The sequence below is a fragment of the Megalobrama amblycephala genome, linkage group LG18 (assembly GCF_018812025.1).
Source record: "Megalobrama amblycephala isolate DHTTF-2021 linkage group LG18, ASM1881202v1, whole genome shotgun sequence".
In the NCBI taxonomy this organism is placed as follows: Eukaryota; Metazoa; Chordata; class Actinopteri; order Cypriniformes; family Xenocyprididae; genus Megalobrama; species Megalobrama amblycephala.
Genome location: NC_063061.1, coordinates 12,446,824 through 12,459,843, shown reverse-complemented (window position 1 = coordinate 12,459,843; position 13,020 = coordinate 12,446,824). Strand labels below are relative to the sequence as shown.

The 13,020-nt window shown below is 36.7% G+C and overlaps 2 protein-coding genes across 2 annotated transcripts in view; one reads left to right on the top strand and one right to left on the bottom strand.

Annotated features, from left to right (window-relative positions):
- rb1 (retinoblastoma 1) overlaps positions 1-13,020 on the top strand; it is a 41,323-nt gene that overhangs the window by 9,679 nt on the left and 18,624 nt on the right. The window contains exons 9-17 of the mRNA XM_048167442.1: positions 754-831; positions 1,165-1,274; positions 1,371-1,448; positions 2,009-2,096; positions 2,207-2,323; positions 5,126-5,182; positions 5,280-5,311; positions 5,421-5,497; positions 5,673-5,899. Coding sequence (XP_048023399.1) covers positions 754-831; positions 1,165-1,274; positions 1,371-1,448; positions 2,009-2,096; positions 2,207-2,323; positions 5,126-5,182; positions 5,280-5,311; positions 5,421-5,497; positions 5,673-5,899 — 864 coding nt within the window. The remainder of the gene's footprint in view (positions 1-753; positions 832-1,164; positions 1,275-1,370; positions 1,449-2,008; positions 2,097-2,206; positions 2,324-5,125; positions 5,183-5,279; positions 5,312-5,420; positions 5,498-5,672; positions 5,900-13,020) is intronic.
- Positions 10,763-12,675, bottom strand: lpar6b (lysophosphatidic acid receptor 6b). The gene has a single exon (XM_048167493.1). It carries the CDS (start codon positions 12,046-12,048, stop codon positions 11,005-11,007), a length of 1,044 nt encoding a protein of 347 aa, XP_048023450.1. The 5' UTR covers positions 12,049-12,675; the 3' UTR covers positions 10,763-11,004.

Genomic DNA, 13,020 nt, shown 5'->3' with positions numbered 1-13,020 from the left:
ACAGGAATAAATTACTTTGTCAAATATATTTAAATAGTACACAGTTATTTTAAATTGTAATAATATTTCACAATATTACTGTTTTTTACTGTATTTTTAATTAAATAAATGTAGCCTTGGTGAGCAGACGAAACTTCTTTTAAAAACATTAAAAATCTTAGTGGCTCCAAACTTTTGGACTGTACTGTAACTTGAATTTTGGGGGCATTTTTAATTTTGTTAGCATTTTTGGTTCAAGCCACCATTAATTTCAGACCCTGGTGTGCTTCAATCAAGATCCAAGAGGAATGAAATAATAGACTAATCTAGTTTTGAGAAAGTAAACAATGTAAAATTAAAACCTAGGTTTGTAGCCCACTTACACTTTACACTTAAATTCCTTACTGAAGGTTTACTTATTTAAAATGTATTCATTTGTAAAATGTATTTTTTTTTTAATGTTTATAAACCTGTGAAAATGGTGGAAAGTTAGATTAAATAAAGTATATTTGTATAATTTAACATTTAATTATTATGAGTTTGCATTTTACTGTTATTATTAATTTTAAGCAATACTAAATCTGTTTTTGTGCAAGTGAGATGAGTAAATGCCTGCTCACATTTAGTCTAGAACTACAATAACCATCATGTTTACACAGAGCACACAACCCCTGATTTCTCTCAACATGGGGACAAGGTGTCAGTGTGTGATAAGTAGCTTATATGCATGGTGAAGCTGCTTCTTCTAACCAGAAGTCACATTATTGTCTGCAGGTGAAAAACATTTACCAGACCACTTTCTGTGCATTTCTGGACTCTATGGGTCTGTCAGGACTCCAAGGGCTTCCTCCAGTGAGTAATATCCCATGGAAGATGGTTAAAAAAAGCTACTTCTGCTTTGAGAGTCATACATAGTGTTTAAATAACCAATCAAATCCCCGTCGGGCACTTCCCACCTTGGACTATGAATTTGAATTGTATTGTATTTCATAGCTTATGTGTTGGACTATGTACAGTGTTTTATGGACTCTTTGTTTGCATAGTGATAATTAGGAAAGTTATTGAAGGTTCAGCTCTGATTATTAGCAATAAAGTAACGGCTATGAAAAGGACATACAATACAATATCCTTCCTCGGTCTGAATTAAAGTAATCCTTGTGGCCATCTGTTTTCTTTTTATTATAGATGGAAACACTTTCCAAGCAATATGATGAACTGTACCACAAAAACAAGGACTTTGATGCCAGATTGTTCTTGGTTGATGATGAAACGCTTTCCCCCAACAAAACTGAAGTGTGAAGTTTCATTCAATTAAAATCATGCTGTTAGACATTTTTGCAGACAGCTACATATGTTTTTTTTTTTTTTTTTAATGTTAATATTCCTCGTAGGTCAAAGGTGGAAGTGACTCCAAGAAAGAATTTTCCGGGAGAGGATGTTGCAATTCCAGTTCCACAGACCCCAATCAGGTGCGATTGTGCTCCTTCAGTACCCAGAACATGAATTTCATGAACAAAATTTAAGAAACGGTTACAAAATATTCATATTTAAAATAAATGCTGTTCTTCAGAACTTTCTATTCAGCAAAAAATCTGAAGCTGCCCTATGGTTTTCAACGTTGCTAATAATAAAAAATGATTTTGAGCACCAAATCAGCATATTAGAACGATTTCTGAAGGTTCCCACATCTTTCAAACCTTGCTTGATGAAAAGCAGCTTGGGAATTTGCTCACTAGTTCAGATCAGTCATTTGTGTGGTATTATGTAAACCTAGCAGTTTCATAATGCTCTAATGCTCACATGATGGGATTCCCTCTGAGTTTTTAGTCTTTTCACGTGGCCCCTAAAGCTCTGAACTTCTCCTGGGTTTTGCTTTAATACTGGGAAATCTCACGTAGTACTCTAATAGATATTTGACTGGGGAGATTTTATGAATGCAAACCAGTAATCTTGTTTGAAGTTCAGTTGAAAATATTTTACAATAATGGAAGCACTTTTCACTCATGTTCCCCCGGTTTTGTTTCTCCAGGGCTGCAATGAACTCCATACAGCAGCTCAGGGTTGATCTCACCTCAGCTAGTGACCAGCCCTCAAGCAATCTCCTAGTCTATTACAAGGTATTTCCTTTCAAAAACATTCTATTTCCCAGACAGAATGGCTGGACTTATATTACACAGAAACAAAGTAATATGTAATATATATGCTTTATTTGGAATGTGTTTGTCAGAACTGCACTGTTGACCCATCAGAAGAGATCAGAAAGAGGGTTGAGGAGCTGGGTCAGGTCTTCATCCAGAGGTTTGCACAATCTGTGGGCCAGCATTGCGAGGGGCTGGGCAGAAAGGTACTGACAGCAATTGGAATCAGATAATGTCAGGCCTTTTTTGTTTTCCTATTCATCGAATAGCTGATTCATTTGAAGTAGGGCTGCATGATATATCGTTTTAGCATCGAAATCATGATGTGCGCATCTGCGATAGTCACATTGCAGGATGTGCAATGTCTAGTATAGGGATTGTTAATCCGTACAGACCAGAACCCACGTTCAAAATGCACATGATTCTCAGATTAATTGCAAAGTTTGACCATCATACAATGGAAGTTTATTTGAACATGTTTTAGGTCCTGTCAGTTTAAATATTCAAGAGATTTTAAAGCATTTGAGCGCATAAAGACGTGGAAGAGAGAACTCATTTCTGAATGTGTGGCTGTTTTTGCACACACACACACACATACAGAGCTGCGCAGATGCACGTAAACACCGAATGCTGTTCTCTTCTGCGTCTATTTGTTACTATTAGTTCACTGACAAGCTACGCAATATCGCGTTCATTATCGAAGGCGATTCATCTGCGATAATGAACGCGACATTGCGTAGCTTATCAGTGAACTACGGCTCTGTCTATTAAATGCTGCTCCATTTGAAAGCAGGTGATGGCGATTTAGCGGTAATCAGGGAACCGGCTTTACTGATGAAATGCGCGTGACAATCTCATGCGATATATCGCCCAGCCCTATTTGTCAGTCCTTCCAGGATTTCGCGGGACTTTTTCTGATTTTTGTGGCCTAAAATTACTAAATTTGTGGAGGCTTTTCTCAAAATTTGTGGCAATATTTATTGCATTTCTTGTTGCTTTGCAGTGAAAATATACAACAGACAACATTCTTTTAACATTGTTATTACTTTTTTGACCTCGAGAACCATTGCAGCGCTCTGGAGTAACTTTTGAGGGCAGTACCACTGGTGCCATTAAGTTCTAAGGTGGCACCAGCCCCTGATTTGGCAGCGCTGTGAGGGCTGACTTGAAAAGCACTGAGCTTGAGTTGAGATGCAAATAATATTAACTTTTATTTTATTATATTTAATAAATACAATCTATAAGAATATATACTAGGGTGTGGAAATGGCTAATAAGCCAATAAGTGCTTCTCTGCAGCATCTACTGCAGCTCTAGTCTTTTTTTATTTCTAAATAAGTGTTTGCTCTCCTACATCGTGAAACTCTTAGTTTTACAAATGGGGACAAATTATGAAGGATGAACAAATAATGTTTTGGACATCACATTAAAAATAACATTCAAATTGGGCAATATTTAAAGCTTTGAAGTGCTGGGAAAAGTTGTGTGAAGCACTTAAAAGCACTCAAAACTTTAGACAATTTCTGCCACAAGTTATTTCTGTTACACTTTACGTTACAGCCTACACTTTGTGTTCATGGCACAATGTTTCTCATGGTTTCCAGATTACTCAGCACTGGGAATAAAGCGCCGCAGAATTCTGTTAAACTACAGATATCAGATCAAACAGTTTCCACATCTGCACTGTTTGATTTGACTTGTGGTGTTAGAGAATTCTGTGACGAATGTGAATGCTTCTCACAAGATTTCACAGCGACGTTATTAATTCTGCTGTGAATTCAAACGATGGTGTTCATTTATTAAATGAATGTTGCGATGATGTCACGGGACGTGTCTGAGCCCAAAATCTGTGGAAAATCTGCAGCAATTAAGAGAAAATGCAAGCTCCTATGAATATTGCGGAGTTTGCTTGATTTTGCGATAAATTCAGCGATCACAGAATCACGAAATCCTGGAGGGACTGATTTGTGCCTGAATGGACACATACATGCAAAAAATTGTCAAAATGCATGTAAAACGTGGAGTATCCTCGTAAACGAAATTGATTATGGCTTAGCTGAACGAAACAATTGAGAAAGGAAACCGGATGTGTAACAGTATTTTGGATCCGCGCATTCGCTCTTAAAGCGACAGAAGCCCCTGCTGCTTATTGTGTCATGAATGTTAATCAGACAACAAAAGACAGAAAAATCACATTTGTAGTTTTAACACAGATTAATTATGTTTAATTTATACAGTGAAGACTATGCAGTGTTATTTTATATTTGATTATTCAATTTCTGTAAAGACTTACCTGGAAAATATAAAGCACTATTTATTTAATTTGTATCTTTGTTCTATTATATTTATCTATGCTTGTAATTTGTTTATTTTATATATGCATATTCCCTCACCTACAAAATCACCCCAATGATTCTAGAATGATTAATTCTTTCCAAATAGAGCTATTCAAGTCATCTGGTGATTTTTTTTTTTTTTTTTTTTTTTTTTTTTTTTTTTTTTTTTTCATATCGCTATATATATCACAGAAAAACAAAATATTGCAATGTCAGTTTTTTTCCAATATCCTGCAGCCCTAAATTGAAGCATGTACAATTCTAGATTGATATGGTTGATATTGGTTAGTGGTGGAAGTATATACAGTTTCAATGTTTGTGAATCCATAAATGACACCCTATATAATAGTAATTGATTAGACTAGTGCTTTATTTGTTGCAACTTTCAAAAAATCACTTCTGTTCAAAACTTTGGGGTCAGTAAGATTGTTTTGCAATCATGGTTTCCACAAAAAATTTTATGCAGCACAACCATTTTCAACATTGATAATAATAAGAAATGTTTCTTGAGCATCAAATCAGCATATTAGAATGATTTCTGAAGGATTATGTGATGCTGAAGCATAAGAGATTTTTCAAAAACAAACAAAAAAAATCTTACAGACCTCAAACTTTTGCTCTGTAGTGTAGCTTTTGTACAACAAAGAGGCCATTTTTTTTGTGTGTTTTCAGCGGTTTAATCTTGGTGCCCAGCTCTACTACAAAGTCATGGAGTCCATGCTTAAATCGGTAAGCCTTATAGAAACCTGAAATGCATTTTATATGCTTTAATTTAAATTGCTAGTTGTAATTTTTTTTCTGATGGCCACATTTGTGTCACGTTTAGGAGGAGAAGAGATTATCAGTGCAGAATTTCAGGTAAGAACAATATGAGCATCTTCACAGATCATTAACGATCATTATCAGATCATTACGGTCATAAATCTGTTATTTTTATATATAATTAATCATGTTACTTCCTTTATAGTAAACTTCTCAACAATGCAGCATTTCATACCTCATTGCTTGCTTGCGCCCTTGAAGTTGTTTTGGCAACTTATGTTGGTAAGTATTTTTGGAATACTTGGTATTTACACCTTTTTTTTTTTTTTTTCTTCTTCTTAAAAAAACCCTCAGTGTTACCCACAGTCACCCTTTTTTTTTCAATTTGTAGATTGCATTTAAGACAGAATTAGCTTGTACATGTTAACCACACGCTTGTATATGTTTCCTTTTCTAGGGAACTCCTTAAAGAATGGAGGTTTTGGCCGCAGCTCAGGGGCCAGCGATTCCGTTGAAACTGATCTGTGCTTCCCCTGGATCTTGGACGTCTTCCAGCTGCCTGCTTTTGATTTCTACAAGGTGATAGAGAGCTTCATCAAAGCCGAGCCCACCCTGAAGCACGACATGATGAAGCACCTGGAACAGTGCGAACATGTTATCATGGAGAGCCTTGCATGGAGAGCGGTGAGTAACTGTCTGCTGCCATTTATGTCGATTGTTTCGTTTGTTCAGTCAGTCACTGAAGCAACTGTTCAGCAAGAATTCAGCCTATTCTAGCAACTAGTTACATTGCTGAGCAAACACCTCATTGACTAGCGCTTCCTCTACTGCCGATTGGCTCTTTGTGCACCAGGCTGCTGGAAAAGTAGTAAATGAGGGGGTTTAAGCAGCAATTGGTGCTGGCCAGCGAGAGCACTATGGGATGGAGAGCTTTAGTTACTTGAGCAAGTCCACAGCTGTGCACAAGGCCCATCTGTGTGAGAGTGTAACCCAGTAGATTGAGGTGGTAAGGGGTGAAGCAAAGGAAAAAGACCACCAGGACCCAGTAGATGACGGTGAGTGTGCGTCGGTGCCGGACCTTCCTGCGGTGCGGAAGCCTGCGGAGCACGCGGAGTATACTGCAGTAGCTGAACAGCAGGAGCAGCGCGGGCAGCAGGTAGGCGATTTGCACCAGTCCGAGTGAAGCTAAAATAATAGTACGGTGGCGTTTGGAAGAAGGATCCAGAAGGCACGACTTGTGCCGTCGGGATGCTACCGAATGCAGGAAGGGTAGAGCGAGGCTGAGGGCTAGGACTAGGCACCAGATCCCGACACTGAGCATGCGGGCAGTACGGACCTTCCTCAGGTGTTGAAGTAGAGGGTTAACCACAGCAAAGTAGCGGTCTACTCCAATACAAACCAGGAAGAAGATTCCTCCATATAGACTGATGTACTTCAACGTGAAGGTCAGCTGACAGAAAGCAGTTCCTGGAGACCAGTCGCTGGTGTGGTTGGTGGTGGCAGCTTTGTTGTGGTAATAATAGATGCGCAGGGGGAGGGAGGTAACAAAGAAGATATCCGCAGCAGCCAGGTTGGCCATGTAGACGGCCGTGCTGGTGAACGTTCGAGGCATGCGGCAGAAACGTCGCAGCGCTGTGGCATTGCTGACGACACCGAATATGAAGATCATGCTGTAGGAGATCTTGTAGTAGGTGAAACGGTAGCTGGTGTCTACCGTGCAGTTGGCTTGAATAGACATGTTTGTTGTGTTGCGGAGATCCATTATCACTTTTGGCTTGAGACACCCTAGATTGTATCAGTCAAAACCTGCCTCTTGCAGTCCAGAACCAAATCAGGAACCTTCTTTTGGCGAGAGAGACAATTGCTTTACGGTTATACCACTATTTTATGATTACAAAAAAGAGGTTAATGGCATCATGGTTTGGTGATCTCGCATGTAGGCTTTTTTAAATTTGGCTACATCATTTAAAGTCCAAGTCACTCCTCTTCATACAGCCACCTGAAACTGTAGAAGGAAATTTGCAAAGTTACAACTTCCTCTTCATATAAAGCGAACCACCTGCTCTCACCTGGTCATAACCAGCTAGGACGGCTGTGTCTATATGACCTGGGTTTATGAAACGGAAGGGTAAAGTGATTGAATTATGACAGAAGAGCGCTTAATTTAGAAAGCGGCCGCTGCTGCCAGTAAAGGACTGTAGAAGTTTTATTAATGTTAAGCTGCCTGTTATTTGCACACACTGTAAATGTGCACATTTAAACTTGTCTTATGCTTGTTAAATTAATTGAATAAACTTAATTTTGTCTGATTTACTAAAGAATATTTTCAAAAATGTTTTTTAATATTATAAAAAATAAGATATAAAGGCAGCATAAATTACTCAATATTACTAATTTGTAATTTATCAACCAAACCTGAGTAGATTTATATAATTTGAGCCTCCTTTTTAAATGTAGATATGTGGCTCAGTATACAGCTCATGTTATGTATTAACAGAAATGTACATATAGTGGTAGTCTTGGGTAGTTTTTGTATTTTTAAATTGAGTGCGTAAAGGAAAGACTCTAACAGAAACTGATAACAATCTATTCTTGATGGGCAAATTGTAGATGGCATCTAAATTTTAGATAGCATAGATAAATAAACTTACCATTTTTCTTTATCTCATCCATTTCTATCTGAATCTTCTCTGTGATCTCTCTTGGCTAGCTGAATAATCTCTGTTCGCGGTCATGCTTGAGTGACGGTGTCTAACAGATATTAAGACTTTATATATCGTCACACTAAATCAATAAACTTGTGTGTGTGCGTGCATGTGCCATATATCTCTTCAGATCTGGATGGGTTTGTGTAGATTTATTATTAATATAGTAGTTCAGCAGACTAGTAGACTAGTAGAAAATTCATTCTGTAAGCACATTTTTTATTTCTATTACTTAATTTTTATTTTTGAAACAAAATAAAATTATGCAGCTTTATTTGCCATTGGTTTTTACATTCAGTTTGTAAATGTACAAATTTTACATCAATCTTGTAAATTCATTTTTGGTTTTCTGTGACATTGTGCATTGCTGTTGCAAATTCTGCTGATTTGTCATCAAGATGTTATCTAACTGGTTTACGTAGATGAAGTTTTGTCGAAATTGCAAAAATGATTTGTGAGCATCAGAGAAAGCACTAGTAATGTTTTGCATCATTGCCATCATTTTCCAACAAAATTAATTTATGGAGTGGCATTATAGTGGTTTAAATTCCAGCTTTTTACAAATTGTTCCTTTTTGTAAAGAAAAGTATTAATCTTTTTTTTTAAGAAAACTTTAAAACGTATTACGACACCTTAGTAATCTTAGCAAAGATGGAACAAGCCTTTCCTACTAGACATGCATGCAAACTAAATACAAATTTTTAAAAAGTGAAAATTCTGACTTAGATTTATTTGTGAGTAGAACTTTAATCTATTCTTTCATTGAACAACAAAAAGCATGAATGTTGAATAAAATGAACATTCCCTATGACATCACCACCGAAAAAAAAGAAATTAGTAAAACATGTGAAAACATGTGCAAGCATTTTCTCTCGAGCTTGTTCAAGTCTCTGACTTTTGCACTCAATCCTCAGTAGCCCTGCAGCAAGTAGTGCAGTAGTACATTTAAGTTCCATTTTCAGTTCACACAAAATCTTTTTATGAAACGTTTAAAAACATTTATGGGTGGTATCAGAGTAAATGGTTTAAATTTTATTGGTTTACTTAAGTTAATGACCTTTTATTGATGGGTCACCCTCAAATTTTGTAGATATTGTGCATTGGACATGATTGAAAATGCAAGCGTGCCTGTTCATCAAGTTCATGCCCTTTAGAGTTAGATTTGAGTGTTTAGGAGCGTGGCCCCTAGGCATGTTGTTATGCAAGGAATGAGCGAGTAATTCAGCAGGGCTCGTTCAGTCCTGTCCAACGCTCCTGAAATGCAGCTTTCCTTTTTGATTTGAGTTATTCAGTTCCTTCATGGTATATTTTAAAATCCTGTATTTAAAAAAGGATATTTAAAAATAAAATAAGAAATTATAACAATCAGAAATCATCATATAAAAAAATGGGGGGGAAATTTGATTAAAAAATAAACACTGCTTGAGCTACTGCTGACACACCCTGCAGATCTGTTTGTCATAAGCTTAATTTCTTACAATGACAAACACTGATATAATCAGGACACCAAAGCACAATTGCTGTCATCATGCTCTGTGAGACACTCCCTTTTCCTCTTGGTGTTTGTCTTCAGACTGAACGGAAATAATACAATTGGTATATCTTAATTATGACTTGGCTTGGAAAACAATAGAAAGAGTTTGAGTTTCCCAGGAATAAACACGTGAGAACATTTTATGGGAACTTTATTTTATTTATTTTTTATTTTTTTTTAACCCCCAGTGTCATTTATGTTACAAGAGACTGGCAGTTTTGGAGAATATTACTAAACATAAAGGTTTAATGAACCATTAAATAGTCATTAATACATTTAAATGTAAAACAAAACAGATGAAGTATGCTTAGATTGTAACACTTTACAAGGTTCAATTAGTTAACAGTTAATGCAAGAGCTAACATGAAATAACAATGAACAGTACAGCAGCCTCAAATCCTGTTTTACAGCATTTATTAATCTAGGTTCATGTTAATTTTATATATACAGTCAAACCAAAATTATTATTATTTTTTTTTACTAGTGGGTGCAGGGTACTATAGTTCATTTATGTAAGTGAGGATAGCAAAAATAAAGTAAACTCTGACATATTATACCCAAAAATTCTTCATACAGTGGACTACCGGTAAAATTGATGATACATTTGGAATCAAAAAATTATTCAGACACTTTGACCTGACCATGTTTTTCTTAAGTGTTATCTGACATAATTATGATGATTTTTTTTTCTTACACAGTTTAACTCTGAGATCTTGTCATATATTATTACCTTTTTTTTTTTTTTTTTTTTTTAAACTATAGTGAATAAACTGTACTAATGAATGAAATGTTCAAGGTGTCTGAATAAATTTTGGTTTGACTATATATACATTTTGTATAAATTAACAATGTATTTTAAACAAACATTAATTAACAGTGAACAACAGTATTTGTCTTTATAAACTAACATTAACCTGGATTATTGAATGCTGTAAAATAAAGCAGTTATTAATTATTAACTGATAATACTTAATCCATTAATGTTCAGTATTATGTCTTGAACATCAGCACTTTTCAGAATACTTTTTTTCTCTCTTTTTTTAGCTCACAATCAAATACACTTCTTTTATAATTTCAAGATCAAGGTAATAATCCATTAAAGGAATAGTTCAACCAAAAAAACCAAAAAAATGGCATCATTTACTCACCCTCAAGTTGTTTCAAACAGTTTGACAATAGCCATTGACTTCCATGGTAATGTTTTTTCCTGCTTTGGAAGTCAACAGTTTGTCAACTGTCTGGTTACAAACATTCTTTAAAATATCTTCTTTTGTGCTCAACAGAAGAAAGAAACAACTTTGGAACAACTTGAGGGCGAGTAAATGATGACGACAATTTTTATTTTTGGGTGAAATATCCCATTAAGGCAAATGGTAGAGTTTGGGTTGTAAACACACATCCATTGTAGCACCAAGAATATACTCGGACTTTGTATTTTTCAGCAGTCTTCAATTAGATATCAGTCAAATATATCCTTGCTAACATTGGTTGAATATGTCAGATGAGAATTTGGTCTATAAAATTGGTATACAAACAAATTGGCTGCCTGGTCAAATTGTAGACTCTTCAATGATGAATTTAGCTTTCAGAGATATGATTTTATTTATCGAATTGCTTCTGTTATCAACATTGTCATTTGTAGTATTTAATGTGTTTTTGCGGTTAGCATAAGACTTTCGTTTAATAGAGTTCTGAATTGTCTCAGAGGTGAAGTAATAGATCACTGGGTCAAAACAACAGTTAGTCACAGCAATGCAGAATGCAATTGGATAAATTGTCCGGACCACTGACTCCACAGTGCAGTTCATAATAACCCTACTTCGGACCAGGGTGTAGATGACCAGATTGACATTGTATGGGATGAAGCAAAAACAGAAAATAAACAAGTGCACCACAATCATACGCAAGATCTTGGCCTTGTTCAGCTGCCCTCCACGGCTGATGCTCTCTGGGTCTCGTAAAGTCTGCAGGACCCTCATGGAGCAGATAACGTTGATCATCAGCGGAATCAAGAAGCCCACTGTCTCCATACACACCACAACTTTTGATACCTTGGACTTCCACTGCGAATTTGAGTAGTTTTCAAAACAGTATGTTTTGTTGTTATCTGTTGTGGTGTTCGGATCTGATGTGGTGTCCATCACAAACACTGCGGTTAGGCTTCCCGACAGGAGAACCACCCAGATCACACAGCAGGCTATTCTAGCATTGCGCTTGGTCCTCAGTGTTCTAGATGCAAAGGGATAAACGATTGCCAGGAAGCGATCCACGCTAATGCACGTGAGAAAGAGGATGCTGCCGTACATGTTGGTGTAGAACAAGGCCACTGAGATTTGGCAGAGAGCTTTGCCAAAAGGCCACTCACGGTTAATGAAGTAAAACGTTCTGAAAGGCAAGCTGAAGACAAATAGGATATCTGAGGCCACAAGGTTCATCATGTACGTTGTGGTCTCGTTGCGCATTTTCAGTCTCCATATAAAAATGTACATGGCCACCATGTTGAAGAGAAGCCCGAGAACAAAGACAATACTGAAAACAGAGCTGTATAACACGTATTTAAATTCATCATTGGTGCAATTGTTTTGCTCCGTCATCGTTAACTTTTAGAATTTGGCTTAAAAGGAGTCAATGTCTTATGTTGCTTTCAAAGGTCGGAGAGCCACAACATGAAATTCCATGAAGATTGATGTGAAAGTATACAAATCCAGGGTGTATACATTTCACAGAGCTGCCATAAGAAGCTTCTTACCATTCAGATGTTGCATAATCCTACGGTCAATGTGAAACGAAAGTTCACACGCGAGCATTTGCATTAGCAAGCCACGTTAGATATGGTGGATGCTTTGTGTGTATGCCTTTTCATCACAGGAAGTTTGTTTGCTCTTCATATCCACAGTTCCAAGGTGCTTGCATGATTCGTGGCTCTAAAAAGACTTCAATCTTGTCTCTTTGATGAATAGTTTTTCCATGGCATGTTGATTTCCTTCACAAAGAAGAACAAGAAGATATTTCCATGAATCAGCCCAGTTTCTTGTTCCTCTTCTCGGCTTCCCTTCACTGTGACCTGTGGCGTGATCTTCTTTTTTGTCTCTTGAAGTTCTTAGTCATAGTTTGTCATTTTGTTGTAGCCATGTGAGTTATTTAGTACCCAACCTACTGTTCAGTCTCTTGTTAACACAATGAGATGTGCATCAATGTGGAGGACTGGAAATCAGATTAGTGGGTGGGGCTGGAGTTAAAGCACCTCCTCTCTAAAAATGTCCATTTGTAACTCCCTCGTGCACGTACCACAGTTTCAGAATGAGTTTCACACGTTATTGGTTTGAACACCCACTGTCAGAATGATGTTTAAGCATATTGCAGTCTAGCTAAATTTCTGTAATATTAAGGTTAAAATCTCCAAAGATAAGATCTCCCTGTTAAATTTCTTCCTCTTGGGTTTTTTTTTTCTGACTAGAAGGTGCGTGTGCGTGCGTGTAACAGTACATTGCTCATTGATTCCTAGGTACATACAAAGAGGGATTGTCAGTCCAAAGTTCACATTCAACTTAACGTGACATCACGCA

What these genes read in the sequence shown, in the direction of transcription:
- lpar6b (XM_048167493.1), bottom strand. Translation starts at nt 12,048, where the DNA reads ATGACGGAGCAAAACAATTGCACCAATGATGAATTTAAATACGTGTTA.